Consider the following 19558-nt stretch of genomic DNA (forward strand, 5'->3'; position numbering starts at 1 on the left):
GGCAGTCACTGTTCTGTAGCTCCTCAGAGGGCCTCAGAGGTTCTGTTTTCACTCTTCTTATTTTTCACAGCCTTACATGTTCTTCTACACCTAAAGAACAAACTTCTCAGTAAAGCTGAGTCAATAGCACACATCTGCGCTGTGCTGAGGTAGGTCCTGAGAGGCAGACAACTAAATCCTGAGCTGTGGTTTATGGGCAAGGGAGGGCATGATTTTAGAAGCAGAACTTTGTACAGGGAAGAAGATGTGGATATACTTTGTTGAAAAGAGATGTAGTTCCAAGCAGAATACCTTCTGGGGAGGTGGAGCAAGTTGTGATTATAGGTGGAATTTTGTTGAGAGTAAATGATTTTATAGTATCTCTCTCCTGCGTTCAGATACTGTTGTCTTATGTAATGTTCTCTGACACATAGTTGGATTACCACAATGGCTGCAAAACTTTATGCTATTCCTTATGACCACAGGGACAGCATAACTGCTGCCCTCCCAGGCTGTCAGAGGAAACTGATGCTGCCAGTACAGCATGGCTTGTTCATTATTGCACATGGGCAAGATGGATGTGTGGAAGGTTCATTTTTTTCACATTGCTTGTTCACTCTTGAACACAGTCAGAAGTGGTATTTGGAAAGTGCTGTTCTGGGACATAGCCTCTGGTCAGATTTCTTATCTCTAGTGTGTTGTGCAAGGTATGTTTGTAAATACCTAGGATGACATTCAGAATAACAGTATTTGGAGGCCTACTTGAAGCCTAGTGAAAATAAGACTCCACTGTGTTCTCAGCTTTGTCAATTGGGATGGTGTGGTGGTTTAATTTGGAAGGACAAGAATAGAAACGTGCTCCAGCCGGGCAGATTGCAGGATGCTACAAGAGAACCAAGTAACTTAACTCAGTGTCTTGAATAACACAAACACAACTTCAGGTTTATTTACTTTATTAAATGCAGCTCATGGTAAATTAATAAGTAAAGCAGCAGTCAAAATTTCACTTATGTTTCTGTCAATACCACGAATATCTTTGCTGAGATGCACTCAGAAGGTACAAATCAAACACTGGTCAATATTACAGGTGGCAAGGAAGCTTTGCAGGTATTAACCTGGAAACAGGTATAAATAAGTAAAATTAAAAAGAGGAAGCAAATTTAAATTCTAACAGGTTTAGATTACATATCAATAAAAGGTGGCAAGAAGGCATATTGCTAATAGTTTTCTTAGCATTTTTGCTGGTTGGAAATCTCAGCAACCTTAAAATTCAAAATTTAGAAGAAACGAGGAAAAAATGCAATATGATTAGAAGTTAGCAATTTAATATTAAAAGATGGAAAACTTTCCCTCACAGCCTCACTTTTTCAGAAAGCTGAAAGAGCAGGAGAGAATGAATGTGATGTGCCTATATACATGTGATGAGACAAGGGATGTTGGGGGCATTCTGAGATTATTCTGTATTTGTATTAAATTTTGTTAATTTCCAACAGTCACTGAAATTTGAAAATAAGGTTATGAAATAGCATTGTAGTACAAATGCAGGTTTCCCAGTGAGGAAAAGAAAGCAAAGGAGAGCATACAGATTTCTACAAGTTTGTTTTTTTTCGTTTCTTTGTTTTTTCTTCACTCTCTGTGACAGTCAAGAGAATGAACTGCATTTCCCTTGAAGTCAGCATTTGACATAGGGAGAGATTATGGCCTGTGTGCAGAGAGTTTTTATGACTCCACCTTACTTTTATACAGTAAAGCCAGAAGAGCATATTTGATAAAAGGGAGCAAAAATCTACTCTTTCTTTTCTGTTTAGGACTGTCTCATTAGGACAAGAGAAGGAAGCAGTAGAGGGGTGTTCTGTGATGGCTCAGTATGGTTTTTGGATGCTGCCTTCTTTGAGGGGAGCTGGGTGAAAGAAAAAGAACAGGCACTTTCAGTATAGGTGGCTTCATGGCTTAAGGCTGAGATTTTAGCACTGCAGTTCACATTTTTCCATTGAACAGTGAACCTTGGTGGCTGTCTGAGAGCAAGCAATAATTCATTCTAGAGGAGAGCAGAATCTACCAAAAAAAAGGATGCTCTTGGACTTGTTGTGTCTGATAAAGAAGCAGAAAGGATGGTCAACCCTAAATTTCAGAGCATGGCTAACATAGGCACTTGTTAGTTCTATACTGACAGCAGTAGCAGCAGCTGCCTCAGTGCCCTTCTCATCAACTGCAACAAAAGACTTGTGAAAAACTTTGGAGATCATCACTTTATCCTTCTCAGTCATTCCGCTGAAATCAGCATTGCTGCCGAAGGCACTGCGCATTCCCATCCTGATCAGATTATCGCTGAGGTCATATCTCTCTTCCATTTTGAATTTAGGTAGGTACAGATCCACAAGAGTCTCGGTCATCTTCTTGGAATCAGCCCATTCGGACAGCTTCTCATATGCCAGTTCTTTTTCCAGCTATCATTTGAGAAAGAGAAAAAATTTGGTGTTTGCAGGGAAAAACAATTAATTAACTATTAATTAATCAATTTTATGGCCATGTAATGAATTAAACGTTTTAAATAGCAAATTTAACATTTAGGTGAAAGCATGAAATAGAAATTGGTTTTACTGATGATCAGAGACAAGGTGCACAAGTATTTGAGTCTTAATGCTGCAAAGTTTCGAGTAGCACCCTTTCCAAATTCTTCGCAAAAGAGAGATGGGAAGAGCATTCAACAGCTGCCATCCCCCATGGTAGTTCTTTCCTCTCTTTTAATTCAGTCCTGATGTAAATCAAATTGCTCTGTGGCAGTTCTATAAAAACAGGTGTTAACGTCACTGCATGTATTTGCTTGATGGCTTTGAAACAAAGTGCTTCCAGCAAAGTCCTTCACTGCCCCTCTGTGTCCTGGGCACTATGCCACCACTGTTCAGCTCAGTTCAGATGGTGGAAAGAAATGAATGGTGTACACTCCAAGAATTTAACGATCTTGGAATTATAGTAACTACAGTATCAGATGTCGTTATTGTAGCAAACACAGTCTCACCAAAATCCTAGCTTTTCATAGAGCAGAAAAATGGTAGGAAGGGAGAGGTGGAAAAAGAGTGAGAACAATATGGAAATAAATCCATATTTATGGAGTCCTTCCGGGCCATGGAAAAAAGGTGTCATCTCAGGAAGAACCTATGAACCTATGACTTCTTGTGTGGTGCTGTCTCTCCTGAACGTGCAAGGAAGGGAGATTTAACCCTTACAAATCATGTGAAATGGGTGTCAGTCAAGGGGGCTGTTGAAGAGCTGAGCATCTGATTATGCACAGTGTTGCCTGCCTTTAGTTCCTACCAAGCTAAGGGCACTCAGCATGGAAGAACTTTCTTGGGATTAGATAAGTATTAAAGAAAATTAATTCAGCTAGTGGAGGAGGTCAAACAGCATGATAGCATGTCCTTACAAAGTGAGATATTGTCAGCCTCCCCTTCTTTTTTTTAACCACTTTTACAAAATGGTTGTAGCATGCTTTCTTACCTGTTCAAGACCCGTAGTGTTGTCTTTGATGTCATCAGGAAGGAGGATGAACATACTGAGTTCACGTTTCACATATGGCAGCTCAATCATTTTGAAATTCATTGTTTCCATGATGAGAACTGGAAATATTTTTCTCATGTACATCATCTTTACAGGCTTAGTCTTGTTCTGGAAAGTATTTATTATAAGTAAGAAATCATTCCTTGAATGGAAGGGTGATGATGTCTCAGTGCAGTGCAGGGAGAGGAAATTTTATAACAAGCTTTTAAAACAGTTATTTATCATCCAGTTTCCAAAGCTTTCCTGGGCATCATTGCTTATCTTTATGTCTGTTTCAAAGCTTTTGTTGGGGGCTGAACTGAGATATTTTTCTCTTGTCCCCAAAACACGGCCAAGGAGGAAGAGAGTTAGAAATGTCTGCAAGTATTAGGGGTATGGAGCAGTTGTGGAATATGGCCTTACAACACTGGCAGCAAAACAGCTGTGGTTTAAGAGGATGAGTGTTGTGCGTCTTATCAGTGGTCTCCTCTCTCTGGTGATAAAAGGTGATCAGCAGATTGCTTGACAGAAGATAACACTAGTGTCAGAGCAAAAGGGCTCATGATAAGAGGAGCTCCTGGGAAGCAGTCACTTTTTCAGGAGTATATAACTTCTATTAACATCTATATCCCTTCATTCAAGGAAGCAGACCATGTGTACGTGCTAATCAGAAGGTAGAAGTTACACTTTGCACAGAGTTCTTGTCTTTAATGGTGAATTCATTAACATCTCTTCTGGATACATGTCATTAACATTGCTTTTAGCTTCACGCAGCCATGCACCTGTTTAGGGCACCCTGTTGCAGCTGTGTTTGACCAGGAATGATTGTGCCCAGCCTGGTTGCACAGCACAAAGGCCTGGTTCTGTACTCATCTATGACATGGCATGTAGTTCCCGTCCATCTCAAAATCATGTTTTTACAATTTAGTCAATTTTAGCACTGTTTTACAGAAAGGTTTTAAATGATTGTATTGATTTTGGAAACAGCAGCTGTTACCTGGAGCTCACTAACATTTACCTGAGCACATCCTAATGTTTTCAGTGAGCTGACAGATTTTGCTGCAACCAGATTTTTAGAGTCTAGTTGCCATAGAGCTACCTAAAAGACTTATGAAATGGAAAGATTTCAGCAAGAGCTGTTGTGACCACATTGTTTACAGTAAGAAGGATGCAGGAGGAACTTACCTTGCTCAGTCGGAAGGGTTGCAGCTCTGTATCTTCTGCTTTGAATTTCACTTCCCATTCTGCCTTGAAGTAAATGGCATTTATCAGGATCAGCGTGGTGGAATTTGTCACATCTCGTGGACCCAGCAAATTCTTGATTTTGCCTTTTGAAAGCACGAAAGTTAGGTTTCATTCCATCACAGCACAGTGAGGACATTTTGATCAGTTTTTTACTCAGTTCAGCTTCTTAGTAAAAAAATCTATGCCTCAGTGCCCTGCTCCCTAAAATGCTCCCCTGACATAAATCAGTGCATTTCTTTACAGTTTCCAAAGCCGTTTGCTGACCTGTTCTCCTGGCTAACTGACAGGGATTTACTCCTTCCTCCAAAAATGTCTCAGCTTAATGGCAAGCAGCTAGAAGCAGAAAGCCTCGCTGGTTACACCAGGTAGGAGGAGCCCCCTTTCCCAGTGCAGGGTGGTGGAGCAAGGCAGGCATCCCCCCATGCCCTGGAGCATGCTGGTAGGCAGAGGTGTCTCTCCCCTCTGTCTGCTCTGCCAGTGGTGCCTGGGTGCAGCACCAGGGCACGGTTGTGCCTGAGGAACAGCTGCTGCACTGCACAGCGGAGTCAATGGGAATCTCCTCAGGGAGGCACTGAGGTCCAGATCAGGTGTTTGAAGCAGCTTAAGTGTGGAGTTCTTTCTCTGTCCTCCCACCGCATCTCTGCTCACTGCCCACATCCGCATCGGAAGGCATGACCTGGCTGCTGCAGTAGCACCTGGGGAAGCAAGGGCACCTGCCCAAAGGAAATGGCAGACTGACTTTGTGGGGGAGCAACGATGTTGGGGTTGAGCTCAGCTTACCCTCAGTTTGTTTTCCAACCCAAGTGTTGATTTCCTTTCCTGACTGTTCTGGTGCTGTCCTAAAGTTAACCTTCTGTGGCTCTGCTTTGTAGTAGTTCTTACTGAGCTGTATGTATGTCTGAAAAATAATAAAAAAGTGAGCAAAAAAGTACTGTACTAGAGAAATATACTATTTTTTTAGTCCCAAAAGGCAGTTGTTGGCTCTTATACTTGATGGATTCTTGGACCTAGAGGACTGCAGGATCTTGCTTGTTACTTTCTGCTGGACTGTGGGTTAACAATTAAGAAATAACCAAAGAACAGAAATTTCGCATCTTTTGTTCCAAGATTTAGCTGGAGAAATGAGAAAGGCTGCATGCATCCTTCATGCTGTGGATGTGCTTATTTTAATTTCTCATTTACAATTTTATATATTGGGCATTCTAATACTAAAGGCACATTGCATGTAAAGGAATTCCTACAATACAATCAAAGGGCATGGCATCCTTAAATTCTGTGAGCAGGGTGGTATTCTCCTGTTAAGATTATTACAGGAGTCCAGAGCTCCTGTTTGCAGTATTCAAGGTCAGCTTCCAACCTGTTCTATTAATAGTAAGTAATTAAACAGATAAATATTTTTTTTGCACCTTTTCTTACTCTTCTCTGATATTTAACTTACAGGCAATAATAGGAAGGTTTTTTCCACGTAAATGCGATTGGCACTTTTCAGGGAGTAGGTGCTCCTGGGTTTGTTGATGGCAGTCAGGAGCTTCTTGAAGCCAGAATGGATATCTGCAGCTTTCTTGTTCTCAGGATCCTTGGAAAAAGAAACCAAACATTCAGCAATTTCATTTTTGCATGAAGCTTTCAAAACATGCTAAGTGATGTATATAGGAGAGGGATTTGGGTTTCTCTTCCTTACTTTTTATTTCCCAAGTTTACCATCACTGCAATTTGCAGGGCTCTGTTCATGACTGGATTAACTGAGCTGCCATGTAACAAACCTTCCAGACTATCCCTGTGACTCATCCTTTCAAGCTTCTGAGAGTCTGAGTGAGTAAAAGGAACTGAACTTCAACCTGTTGTGAAGTATGGCTGGGGTTTGTACTTTAAAGAGGGGCGCAGACAATAAATATTGGTCTCCTAAAGCTGTATCTGGACATTTTGATTCTGGAGGTTCTTTATCATGGAATTTCAGTTCTAATAGATACCAATTTTCTTCTCTTTGGTCTCCCCCGAGAAGGTCTGGCCACAGAAGAAGCCTCAGCTGCTGCTCCCAGGGTGAAATGAAGGACCTGCAAGCAGAGTTTCCAAAGATGAGAAATAGGCATGAAGGACCTTGTGAGATTTAAAGTTAAATGGGGTTCAAATGGTTCTCATATTTCTCTCCTCGTGGTACCTCACTGTGCTATCTGCTCCTTAGGTGACTAATAAAAGGGATACTGAAGCTGTAGTGACAATAAATCCCGTGGAATAACAATGAGTAGCACCATCCCCCTCCCAGACCACAAACACAGTGCTCCTTTCTGCATGCTGCAAGGCAGAACTCACTTCCACAGCTGTTTCTCCCAGCAATAGGAATGTGTTTGTGCAAATCCAAACGGTTCTTCCCACAATACTAGTACAAAAGCAACCTACCTCTGCCATCTCAGTTGCTGTAGTTCCTTTTGCTCCCAGGTATGTCAGAGCCAGAGCAGCTGATATGCTCCAAGGGGAGAAGAAAATATTTTTTCCCTTGTTGGTCTCATTTAGCTTGTTGAAAAGATCAATAGTAAACTTGCCAACTGATGTGGAGACCGCTTCCATTTTTACAACCTGGAAAGAGGCAACAGACAGAATTGTACTATTTGTGTGTTGAAATTTTTGTACAGGGTACCCATTGGTGAGAAATGTTGCACGTGCAGGACATTCCATTAAAGCACTAAAACTAGTAGAACAGTTGTATGTTTATCTTCCACACAGATACTGTTTGCCACTTGTTGGGAGCACCAATTTATTTTAGATTTTTTTCCTCTTTTATACAGTTGCAGTTTTCTTTGTGGTTCTTTCTGCCTTTGATTTTCAAAGATGTGCAGATTTTTAACCTCTGTATTTCTTTTCCTTTTTGTCCTTAACTAATGTTCCCTGGGGAACTAATATGAATTTTTAGTACATTGGTTCTCAACATGTTTGAGTTCCCCACTACTAGATTTTGGATCTGTATAGAATTGACAGCTGATACTGAGGAAGGATTTAGGCACAATTTTTAGTCTCTTTTGCTTTTCCTGGCCAGAAATGTATGAATGCAGTGGTTTCATGAGCAGCAAAGATGTTGCTTCCATTTAGACTTACGCAGTTTATTCATTGTGTGTACCTACCAGCCCTTCTGTATGTTCCAGCAATTTTATTTTCCCCAGAAACTGCCAGATGCCTTGAGGTTATGAGTACTCCAGGCTACCCAGTAACACCTGCCTCATGTAATTTACCACTCAAGAGACCAGAAATGCTTATATTATTGTTGTTGGTGGTGGTGTTAATGCTTGTATCTATGGAATGGAGCAACAAAAATTGAGGGGCAAGCTCTGAAGTCTGCAGGTATTTATCAAGTGTTTGATTTTCAAACAACTACATTATTTTTGATAGTATGTCCTCAGGACCAAGTGTGTGCTACAGAGTGATTTTCTCTCCTTGGTGATTGCAACCAAGAGAGCATCAGGATGGGAAAATCTGTTTTCAGCTAAGGAATGCTCCTAAGTCTCTGTCCTGATAATGTGCAGTGCTGTGCCTTCATGTCAAGTATGGAATCCTTTTATCAAAATGAAGATGTAATGCAGTCTCTGCCCTAAGAAAAATTTCCTGCTTGTGAATAATTTTGCCCCAAATGAGCAGTTTGCTTTAGACTTACAGAAATATTTTCTCTAATGTTTGACATTTAGAAAAACACAAGGCAAGAATAATGCATTATAACACAGGTATATTATCATTTATCCATACAGTCACACATGGCATAGATTTTTTTTTTAAAACATCATAAAATTTACTTAAATTGATATAAATATTTACTTTTATTATAATAAAATAATTATTAATTTAATATAAATTTATTTTTATATATTATATATTATTGTTTTATATATTTCATATATTTTATTTATTTCTATTTTATATATATTTATATAATATATATAATAGAAATACTTATCTATTAATATTTATATATGTAATATAGATATGAATTTAATATATTAAATTATTATTAAGTAATTACCTTTTAATGAGAGAGCACACTTAGGTCTTGTCCTCAGTCAGGTTCTATGATTGTGTGTTAAGCAATTTTTAAATTAAGGAACATAGTACTGCTTGCCCCTCCCTTTCATTTTTATCTACATCCAGGTTGCTTCCACCTACCTAAAGTTCCTTTCTACCACATCCCCAAAACATCTTATGAAATTTTTACCTTTTTGTTGACCTGGTCACTTTTAGACAGGTTTAGACATTTCAAAAGGACAATGGAATTAAAATCGAAAGTCTACTGTTGCACCACAATAGCCTACTGACAGGATAGCAAAGCAAGTTGCTGATTCCAAGGGTTTTCTGGTGTTGTGGAGATAACTGCTCTGTTGTTTAAAATAACTGACTTGTAGGAAGGTTACACAATGCTTGGTTTTTGGCTTCTGGATTTAAGCAGATATTGAGAGTCTGATTCTCCTCTCTGTGACTCCTGAGTTTCAAATGCAGTACCTCAACATAAAATCAAGCTTACTGATTGAATTGGAGACTGGGAGCCCACCTTTAGACTGAAGATCACTAGGAACACAGACAGAGGCAAAGCTGTGAAGGGGAGTAAGGGATGGGCACCCCACTGGTTGTGTTGGTGAAGAAATCTCAGTGCAGTCATGGCTGGGAATCATCTGAGTCAAACACTGCAAAACCTTGAGTTACTGAGCTGTAAGGAGGAGAGCAAGAATTGAAACAACCCTACTGGAAGGGTTCAAGCAAAGAGAGAGAGAAATAAGAGAGGTAAACATGGCACAAGAGCTGTCACTTTGAAGTCCCAGAAGAGAGACAGTCATGGAAGAAGAATGTGGTGGCAACAGCTCTAAGACCCTAGAGGGCAGCGGAAGATGCAGCAGAGGAAGGAAATTGCACTGTGTGCTAAGCATTTTACTGCAAGCTTGATTACAGGAATACCGTGGGTCAAGAATTCTAAAAAATGTCAGAAATCAGTGTTGTGCAAGGCAGTGAAGAAATGCCAGAAATTAAACAAGTGCTAGTTTTAGTATGGTAAGTCCTCCAGAAATCTGGATAGGAGAAAAGTCAACTGAATGGTTGGGTGGTGAGAAAGCCAAGCCAGGAGCTTGGAGCAGGTCCATGAATAGATAAGGTTAGCCATAGCCCTTTCAAGACTTTCACAATATTTCCAGCACTGCTGTTGACCAGGGGAAAAGGTTGTTCCTTAATGTACAGCTCACTTTTTATGTGCTGTGGCCACTGCCACTCGGGAATGACATGGCACAGCCAAAAGGACATCAACTGTGTCATCTTTGCAATCATGGTTAAAATAGTGAAGGAGAGAGAAAAGGTGACTCACATTTCCATTGACTTTAAAGGCCTGAGTGAGTTTGTGTTCATGTTGTCATGGTTTTGTTCCTTAGCCTTCCAAGTGTGGCTTTTCTGTCTTTATTCCCAAGGCAGACCAGGAAGTGCTTAAGAGGTTTATCCATGGGGACATGCCGCTCTTCCATGAGGTGAAGGAGGACATGGCAGAATTGGGTCTGAATGTACAGGTGTCATGTTCCACAACTGAGACAGGCAGAAGGCCTCTCTTGGGGTTGTATAAGGGATAGTGTAAAGCACGTGCTTCATAACACTTTTCTTCTGTTCCTTCCCATTGGAAGCAGAACCAAAAGGGAGCCTGGGAGCAGCTGAGAGATTGAAAGGAAAGAGAAAGGACTCAGGGACAGTCAGCAGCCTATGCTCTGCCAGGAAAAAGGTGTCCTGCTGCTTCAAGAAGATGCATTTGTAGTAAGATGCTGTTAGTGTGTGCAAGTCCATTAGAAACCCATTCCTTATCTCTCTGTTGTGAATTCAGATAGTCAGGAGCATTCCCTGCAAATATGCATGACTGAACAGGACACTTTCTTAGGAGAAAAAGCAGTGACAGGATAATGTGACCTGGATAATAAAAATATCACCGGGGAGATTCACATTCATCTTCCAGAAAGCACTTATGGCCTTTAGTATTACTTGTATTAGTATTAGACTCAATTCTCCCATTTGATCTTGTCTCAAACCAGCGAATAAGTGGCAAAGTAAAATGAGAGCAAAGCAGTATGGTGCTAGGCTGGAAATAGTGTCGTAAGGTTGAAAGTTTACAAAGGAGAAGGTTGTAAGACACGTGTTTTATTTTCCTAGTTCTACAGTGTTGTTATATATTTTCCAATTTCTGTGGGACAGAGATTAGAAGGTACATGTGTTAACCCCTTTTCGAGCATAAAAGAAGCACCAGTGTCTGGAACAAAGATTTTGCAGGTTTATTTCATTGCCAGTTCTGCCAGGCCGCAAAGTTGGTAAAAAATTGACAAGAATGCAAGTGAGTAGCCTGCCTTGAGGATCAGCATGAGCTGAAACCAATGGAGATGCATCAGCATGCTAAAACAAGGAGATTTTCCTGGGTTTTTTTTCCTTTGATATCAAAACTTTAAAATTACTGGTTGAGCTCAGCTCAGTCTGTTCTGAATTGTGGAAGTTCTAGTTCAGGAAGTGCCAAAATGTTCTTTGTACAATTTGGTGCTTAGGGTGTAGTTCTAGCATTTTGGGGTTCTTTGGCTAGGAAAAAGAGCCAGAGGCATAAATTTGAGGTTATTTTGCATAAATACTCTCTTCTTACACTGAGAGATTTGTCAACAGTACAGGAAAATTAAGAAGTGCACAGGCTATTGAGATGTTCCTTGTGGTGTGTATTTTTGTTGTTGCAATAACCTGTTTAGTAATCAAGTTCCTAGGGAGAAGAAAACCTTCCCAAGAAGAGGATAGTCTTGGTCTTGTTGTGCCTGATAAAGAAGAGGAAAGGGTGATCTGCCAAAAAGAGAACAGTAGCACCAACAGTTCGTGATGCCAGTGTTGCCGAGCTGGCGGCTGCTGCCTCTGTGCCTTCTTCATTGACTTCCAGGTAACACTTGTGAAAAACTTGTGACAAAAACAGATCACCAGTCTTGGACATTGCTGTGAAATCAGCTTGACCTTCTGTGAAGGCATCTTGTACCCCCATCCTACTCAAAGTAGATTTGAGGTCATATTTCTCTTCTAACATGAACCTGGGCAGATAAACTTCCGTGTTAATTTTCTCCATTAGTTCTGGATTCGTCCATGCAGACAGGTTTTCAAAAGTCAATTCTCTTTCTAGCTGCAGTAAGTAAAAAAAAAATTAGAAAATTAAAAAAGGTTCAAAAACATGTGTCCTAAGGGCTATTTCTTCTCTTAAATGGAGAACTTTTCAAGATGTTGTAAGAGTACAAGAAAAACAGTAATGAAACAGCAGTTTGGAGATCTTTTTAACTAAAGGAGAATTTTTTCCTATGGTATATCAATGCAATATTTGAAATGTTCTCATTTAGCTCTCATATAACTTCCAGGAAATGTAGCAGAGCTGCAATAGTCTGGTTGTTTTTCTGTTCCCAGTGCTGTCTTTCCCACATGCTAGAATTTACTGAAGAGAGCTTTCCCCCTGCCCACACAACACCTTAAAATGAAAATTTCTTAAGGGTTTGTTATCCAGAGGCAGAGTCAGGCTTTTTACAGAAGGTGGCAGTGTCCATACATATTAATTATGGGCATCCTGGAACATAACATAGACTGCCTGATTTTTGTTGGGTTTTTCTTGGAATGAAATCATATCTGTCTGAACTGGTGCAGACAGTGGATTTCAGCAGGGCTGGTTTTCCGTCCTCATTTTTGTTCAGCTGGAAAAGGGGAAATCTTATGGGGTTTGGGTTACCTGTTTCTAGGACTGATCAACTTCAGCAACCACAGATGTGCTGGCTTCCAAGACTAAGAAGTCCAGTCTGAGCTTCAAGAGCTTCAAGCTCAGAGTACTAGACCAGATTTGGCATTTGCTTTACCTTGAGCCTGATCAGTACCCTCCTTCCTGGAAACACGACTGCAACCTGGTCTTTTACCTCACACATGCATAAAGTGATTAAATAATGACACTCTTACTTCTTCACATTATTTATGTTCTCTGTTTTTTTACCTTTTGTAAGCCAGAGATGTCACTCGGTAGCAGGATAAACATGCTGAGGTCGTTGTTGACATATGGAAGCTCAAGAACATCAGCCTGAACTGATTCTATGTAGTTTAAGTTAAATTTATCCCTCAGATACATCATGGGCACTGGTTTAGTTGTATGCTGCAAGAAATCAAATTGAATGTTTTGCATTTGTACTCTTAACAGTAAAAAGACTGAGTTAAAGTAGAACAGTGGAGGTTTATTGTATTTACCCTACAAGCTGCCCAGTGTGTCTGAGACATCCTTATGAATAGGACACAGAGCACAGGATCTTCAGAGGATCCCTGCAAGGCACTGGAAAGGCACTAGGAGGCATGGCATGCTATCTGAGCTGTCTCAGATGTAGGAAACTGTATACCACTCTGATTGGTTGAATGGTTGAAAGTGAAAATGTAAAGAACTAACCTATACACCTTTGTTCACCTCTTTTTTTTCCCCTGCCTTTGGAGAATGGAAGATTTTTTTGAAGTCAGCTTCTGACCTTCTGATTTACTTGTGCCTCAGGGCCTGGTATCTGTGTGCAGTTTTAGTGCTAAAAGTGTGGTGAAATAAATATACTGAATGCTTTAAATAAAGAAACTGTCCCTCCACATGGATTTAAAGGGTGACAGGATTTCTCCCTCCTCCTCCCCTCCCCCCATATTTTCCAGGTTTTTCCACCTGCAGTGTAGGAAATAGGGCAGTATATGGCCATACCATGTTTATTCTGAAAGGTCTTTGCCTGGTAGCTTCAGCTTCAAACTTTGTTGCCCAGTTTCCTTTGAAGTAGAGTGCATTTATTAGGACTAGCCTGGTGAGTGAATCTACAGATCCAGAAGGCAGCAGATTTTGGATTTTACCTGGAAAAAACAGAGAGACATTCACACATCTCTGCAATTCCTCTGTTTCAGTCTAAGTGCTGGCATAGTTTCTGGGGATATAAGCCAGAGAAGTTCTAAGTGCTGACAGCAGCCATCTAGTTTGAGATTATTTGCAATTATGTAATTGCTGGGGTAATCTTGATTTACAAAGAATAAGCCATATTCCTCACACACTGAGATGGAGGACACTAATTTTAGTAAAAGCTTTTCAGTCGACGAGTAATTTAGGAAAAGTCTGATTTACCTTTCTGAGCTGAATTGTTCACCTGCAATGGGCCCCTTGGGCACAGAGAAGCCAAAATTACATTTGGAGATGAAAGGCTGGAACTTACCTTCAGTCTGTTTCTCAACATTGGAATTGATCTCTCTCCTGATTGCATCTGCTGCTCCCACAAAGTCAACCGATTGCGGCTCTGCACTGTAATATCTCTTGGCTAACATTAAGTATTCCTGCAGTGCAAGAGAGACACCTGACTTAGGTTTGTAGCCTGCCAATTTGAGTACTACTACAGCCAGAGATAAAAATTACATGGACATAAGCACAGTGTTTTTCTCAAAGGAACGAGGTATTTTTTAGTAGAAACACTCAATTTAAACATTCTCATCTAACTACATCTAAATCACTCTGGGATTAGATATACATCCCAAAAAACTAAAATTTAGGGTCCAAAGTCTAAGGAAAAATATCATAGAAAATGTTCTAATTAAAGATAATAACATAGTTTGCAAATGTAGCGAAAATATTTTAAAGTACATGGCTTTTGTTGCCATAGGTAGATCATGAAGATTAAATGACACTTCAAAATCCAACTAAAAGTCTTACCTTACTGAAAGGCAATGATTTTTCTCCATACAACTGGTTGACACTTTTAAGTAGGTAATTTTTAGTGGGTTGGTTGATTTCAAAGCTGAGGGCTTTAAATCCAGTGTGGATGTTATCTGATTTGCCAATCTCTGTCTTGGAGAAAGAAAAATTAAAAGGACATTATTCATCTGTTGTGTCAAAATCCTGGTTTTTTTCCTTCTCGCAAATCCAAGTAAAGTACTTCTCTTCAGGTGATCTGTTACCTATATTACAAAAGAAGAGATACTCTAAACTGAACAGTTTTGTTATTAAAACAATAATTTTAAATATTTATAAAATATTTAATATTTAAATATTTATAAAATATAAATAATTTTAAAGTATTAGAAGTTGCCAATGTGGTATAGACACTGTGGGTATCTTGGAATGCAAGTGTTAAGAGCCTGAACAATGTAAAATATTTAAAGGTTTATAAACAGATATTATGAAACTTTGGATATCCTGAACACAAAAGTCAGAGAGTAATTCTTAAACAATGTATGAGATTTGGCTCTGTCACTCCCTTAATTTATGAAAGTCTAAAGTGTTACATGGAAGATTTGCCCCTAAATTTCTTAAACTCTCTCTAAATATTTTGTGGGTTTTGTTTTTGTTTTTTTTTTTATGTTTCAGTAATTGCAGTAAATTCTCTATATTGAAGAGGCAGGATTAAATTAAAATGGGTTCAGAGTCTCCAGTGAGCTCAAGAAAGAAGCTATGAATTAGTAAATTAAAAATCTGCACCTGTGCTGTATTCATCTCATCATTATATCAGAATCAGAGGCATGAAGAGACCCTTAAATCTCCAGAGTGTTAGAACTCGTAGCACTACCCATAGCACTGTAATTTTTACAGTTAGGGGAAGTGTTACTCATGAGGAACAATCCCTCTCCTGTTCATGCTGTGCAAATGACATGTTGACATAACCCCTAAAATAAATCTTCCCACCATAGGATTTGGCTGTGGGGTGCAGATCCATTCATCAAAACTAGCGGCAGTTGGGATTTTCTGGGCTGACTGCAGGGAAACAGCTCAGCCCCTAAATAATAAGGATGATGGGAAAGAGCAGGGAGAAGAGTTTGATATCACCATGTTTGAACGGTCAACTAGGAAAAAGCCTTTACTGACTCAGTGGGATTGCATTTGGTCTTCTCTATTGTTCTGCTATGTTGAATTATATATAAGTTGTGACAAGATGCCTGCCAGTATGGCAAGGACTTAGCTCAAGAATAAAATTATTCCCATTTCTCTAAGTTTTATTGCAGACAACTGGTCTGTCTACTTTGGGAAATATCAACATTTAAATTTATGATGATATCTTCTCAATTGAAATGGAGACTAATTTCTGAAACATATCAAGAATAGGTAGCCTGGAAAAGTAAATGTTCTTGTTTTCGTTGTCTTGATGCTGCAATCAAATGTGTGGAAGAGCAGCTCTTCTTGGGATTAGCTCTCTGAGGTAAGAACTGTGCTAGCTTTTGAATAGTAATAGTTTGAGAAAGAAATCTGCAATCAGAACTAAAGGAAAAAGATCAAGAGATCTATTGATCATCAAGTGTTACATTTTGCAAATTTGAGGTTAGATTATGCAATTCTGTGTAAAAGGGGGAAGCATGTAATAAATGTTGCATTAGATGAAAGTATCACAGAATGCTGCACCAGTTAATTGTGTACACTAAATCTGAGGAAGGCAAACATAAGCAAATGCAAATGTGGAAGGAAAATACAAACAGGAGAAGATGTGACCACAGCTTGATCATCAGCTTGGATGACATACCTTCTGGAAACAAGCACGTTGATTTGACAGACTTTGTTCTGTTCTGGAATACACTTGCATCCTTATGGTTGTGGTGACATTTTTGGCTCCTTCAGCTTTGTTAAAGTGAAGTACCTGCAGTGGGAAAATCAGTAATTAATGCAACAATAGAAAATCTGCTGTTTCAGTGAAATTTTTAGCGTTGTCAAGGGGACTGGTAATGAGGACAGTCAAGCTCAAATTTCATTCTTCTGTCCAGTCCTTAGTGAATATGGAATCTTTGTCTAGGTCTCAATGTCCATTTTTACAAAATGGTTTATGCAAACTAAGCTGAGGGCTGCAGGGTGAAACTCTTACATACCTGGCCTTTATTGAGGAATCTGCCTGATTTGAGTTATGCTCTGGGATGACCGGTTAATACCGGGGAAGAGCCAATTACCCCCAGACGGAGTCTACCAAAGGAGAAGTCTAAACAGAGCTCCTGGGCATGTTCACCTTACCCAGGCTACAAAGGGGTGCAAACAACCTTGGAACATTTTTGAAAAGAGCTGTGCCTTTTGTTCTGTTTTGTTTTCCTTTCATCCTAATAGAAGATCACTCCTTTTATACCCTACTTTTTTCTCTTTTGTCTCTTTTGTCGTGTAAATCAGGAGTTAGATCACCGCCTTAGCAGGTGGAACAACTTCTCCCTTAGCAGATGCAAACTCACAAGCCTCCCCTCTTCCAACAGGAGCTAGGTACCTGCATTAGGTGTTTGGCAACCATGCATTGGGGCTGTTCTCACTGCCCCCGATGACACCATGATATTTGAAAAAGTGTGACTCGGCAATTTCAGTCAGTAATTTTGCCTCTAAAATACATACCCCAAAGAAAGAGTTGTAGTCTCAGCATGGTTTTTCTCTAATCTTGTAGACGTGGATTTATGTTTAGCAAAGTGTAAAACTTCAAATAACTATAGGAGAGAGTCCTCAAAACTCTGCACATATTATGGCTTTCCTCTGTTCCATCAGAGCAAATTTCTGGCATGGAAGACATTGCTCCAAGAGATCAAGCCTTTCAGACAGCTACTTTTTGAAGTCCAGACTCACCTTTGCCATCTGATCTGCAGTGTTACCTTTGGCTCCCAAATAAACAGTAGCCAGGGCAGATGAAATACTCCAAGGAGAGAACAAAATATTCTTATTACCATCTTCCTGACATTGTTGTTTGAAAAAGTCAAGAGCAAAGCTTGTGTTTGCTTTATTCAATACATCCATTGTCCTGAAGCTGCACAGAAAGACAGGAAAGAAGGATTTTTTGGATTAATGAACTGCTAACTATGATTGCTATTTGTTTAGAAGTTCCTCTTCACTGTTTAAACTTTTTTGTGATTTAAAAGCTTTCTAAAATTGCCTGTATAAAGAATGAGGAACATTAACTATAAAGTCACATAAAGTTTAGCATGTCCTGTTTCACTAATGGCAACAGCTATCATTTTCAGCGATGAACCAGCCTTCAGCTGTGTTTCATATTTGTTCACCAGGAAATTTATTGCACTGCACTTTGCAGCATCTTGGACTGACAGTTGATAGCTTTACTCAGAAAAGCCTGGGCTAGAGACCGCCGATAAACTGTCTCTTATGACAAATTTTATGCTTCAATTTGTCCAACAGCCTTTTGATGCTCATCTCTGTAGAGAACAAATACTCTGGTAACAGGAGCAGTCAAACTATTTCTTTAGGTCAAGACAAAATGCTCCTTCCTATACTTGAGCAAGCACTGCCCCAACTATTGCATGCTAAGCATCCTGAATTACCTTTCTGACTTTTAAAAATGTCCTTAAACCGTGTCTTACAGCACTAGCCCGGATCCTAGCTTCCCAGTTCTTCTGCAATACAAGATTTCTATATTCAGCAGACCACAAAGGCTGCTATTTGTCATTTGTCATTTGCCTTGCAGGTTTAGCTGAGGGTTCTATTCAGGTACTAAGAGCTATTTTGGTTGGTATAGGATGGCCTTAGAATAAAAGATAGTTTGTGACCCTAGTAGCATGCAAACCAGGACCTAAACTGATAATTCTAAGCACAAGAGTACAAAGAGTACAAGAACAAATTACTTGACTTAAACAAACACAATGGTTCTTAGTGTGCTGAGATATATATGCTAGTCAGTGAACTCTAGAAATTATAGAACTCTGAACAATAAATTACTCTTTCTGTATATTTTTAAGACTTCATCTTCTAGGCTATTGCCTGTGCAGTCTTAATTACTTTCCCAAGCATTAGTTGTTTCCAGTTCAGATACCTGCTTTTTTCCTACACATTTGTCAACAAAGCAACATCAGCCAAGAACAAGTGAAATAAATAGTATCTAGAAATCATTACAGTACCTTGTTTTGTGCAGGGAGAAACACTGCTGCTCTGCGTGTCTCCAAGGTTTCTGCAGTTCACATGAAGGGTAGGATGAATTTATAGTGCGCCTGGCCGGTTCTGCAAAGGTTCTTATGACTCAAGATTCTGCAATGTAATATGACCTATAGGCCACATCCCTGCGGAAGAACTGAATCACCTCAGAGTAGGATGTGAAGTGATGGTAAGAATGATACCATACAAGAATTTTACAAAAGTGACTGCTTAAGTATTTCTACAAACACTTTTGTGGCAACAGGCTAGTAACAACTTGAACCCACACTACTTTGAACAATCTTTCCTTTGTGGTTTGGAGAGTTTAAAAAAAGGCAGTCACTGACCTACTTCTTTTATGGTTTGTCTTACAGAATTTATCTCTGGGAAACAGACAGACAGAAAAAAAGAAAGTGACTTCTCATGTGTGAGTTTTTCTACTGCCCACTTCCTTCTGAGAAAGTATTTGTCATTCCTGGTGGGTTTCTGTTTTGGAAAAATGAGGTTTTTTAATCTTGAAGGATTCTAAGACTGTACAGTCAGGCAGACTCTGTAACTGTGAGATGAGGAAGGTCAAGAGACAGGCACCAGACGCCTGCTTGTATTAGCAGTGGGCAACATCACTCAAAGTTAAAGTGGGTCTTAGATTAGGCCTCATTTCTACTTCCCCACCCAGTCTGGAAGCTGTTTGACCCATGTAGTATGTCAGAGATCTATTCCTTACTTTCCATTCCAGAGATGAATATTCTGTCAAATCCTCTATTTCTTCTTTTCTGGGCTTCTAAAATACCTCCTTCCCTAATTTTCCTTGCAATCATTCTGTCCCTTCTTCTGTAGTCCTTCCTTTACCTGTCTTTACCACTCTGACTCCTAACTGAAACACCCTTTAAAATGCTACCTTGACCTTTATTTAATTTATTCTCTCTGCAC

The 19558-nt window shown here is 39.6% G+C and overlaps 2 protein-coding genes across 4 annotated transcripts; both read right to left on the minus strand.

Annotated features, from left to right (window-relative positions):
- Nucleotides 1-921: 921 nt before the first annotated feature.
- Nucleotides 922-10206, minus strand: LOC131575171 (heterochromatin-associated protein MENT-like). 2 transcript variants are annotated; one of them, XM_058830218.1, is made up of 8 exons: nucleotides 10091-10206; nucleotides 7159-7335; nucleotides 6732-6815; nucleotides 6200-6337; nucleotides 5542-5659; nucleotides 4702-4844; nucleotides 3478-3645; nucleotides 922-2426 (listed from the first exon to the last, which is right to left on the minus strand). In XM_058830218.1, exons 2-8 carry the CDS (start codon nucleotides 7324-7326, stop codon nucleotides 2013-2015), a joined length of 1233 nt encoding a protein of 410 aa, XP_058686201.1. In that variant the 5' UTR covers nucleotides 7327-7335; nucleotides 10091-10206; the 3' UTR covers nucleotides 922-2012. The 2 variants fall into 2 exon arrangements, with proteins under 2 accessions (XP_058686201.1, XP_058686200.1); XM_058830217.1 differs by lacking the exon at nucleotides 10091-10206 and adding an exon at nucleotides 8768-9064.
- Nucleotides 10207-11491: 1285 nt separating this feature from the next.
- On the minus strand, nucleotides 11492-18885 carry LOC131575170 (serpin B10-like). Of its 2 annotated transcripts, none has more exons than XM_058830216.1 (8): nucleotides 18616-18885; nucleotides 17336-17507; nucleotides 16269-16382; nucleotides 14471-14605; nucleotides 13980-14097; nucleotides 13484-13626; nucleotides 12752-12907; nucleotides 11492-11905 (listed from the first exon to the last, which is right to left on the minus strand). In XM_058830216.1, exons 2-8 carry the CDS (start codon nucleotides 17501-17503, stop codon nucleotides 11501-11503), a joined length of 1239 nt encoding a protein of 412 aa, XP_058686199.1. In that variant the 5' UTR covers nucleotides 17504-17507; nucleotides 18616-18885; the 3' UTR covers nucleotides 11492-11500. The 2 variants fall into 2 exon arrangements, with proteins under 2 accessions (XP_058686199.1, XP_058686197.1); XM_058830214.1 differs by having other exon boundaries at nucleotides 17336-17513.
- Nucleotides 18886-19558: the final 673 nt, after the last annotated feature.

The sequence above is a fragment of the Poecile atricapillus genome, chromosome 2 (assembly GCF_030490865.1).
Source record: "Poecile atricapillus isolate bPoeAtr1 chromosome 2, bPoeAtr1.hap1, whole genome shotgun sequence".
In the NCBI taxonomy this organism is placed as follows: domain Eukaryota; kingdom Metazoa; phylum Chordata; class Aves; order Passeriformes; family Paridae; genus Poecile; species Poecile atricapillus.

What these genes read in the sequence shown, in the direction of transcription:
- LOC131575171 (XM_058830218.1), bottom strand. Translation starts at nt 7,326, where the DNA reads ATGGAAGCGGTCTCCACATCAGTTGGCAAGTTTACTATTGATCTTTTC. An exon ending in GACCAAAGAGAAGAAAATTG is followed by an intron (nt 6,338 to 6,731) that starts GTATCTATTAGA and finishes TCTTTTTCCAAG; the next exon opens with GATCCTGAGAACAAGAAAGC. An exon ending in AAACCTTCCTATTATTGCCT is followed by an intron (nt 5,660 to 6,199) that starts GTAAGTTAAATA and finishes ATTATTTTTCAG; the next exon opens with ACATACATACAGCTCAGTAA.
- LOC131575170 (XM_058830216.1), bottom strand. Translation starts at nt 17,503, where the DNA reads ATGGATGTATTGAATAAAGCAAACACAAGCTTTGCTCTTGACTTTTTC. An exon ending in AACGTGCTTGTTTCCAGAAG is followed by an intron (nt 14,606 to 16,268) that starts GTATGTCATCCA and finishes TCTTTCTCCAAG; the next exon opens with ACAGAGATTGGCAAATCAGA. An exon ending in GACCTTTCAGAATAAACATG is followed by an intron (nt 12,908 to 13,483) that starts GTATGGCCATAT and finishes GATTTCTTGCAG; the next exon opens with CATACAACTAAACCAGTGCC.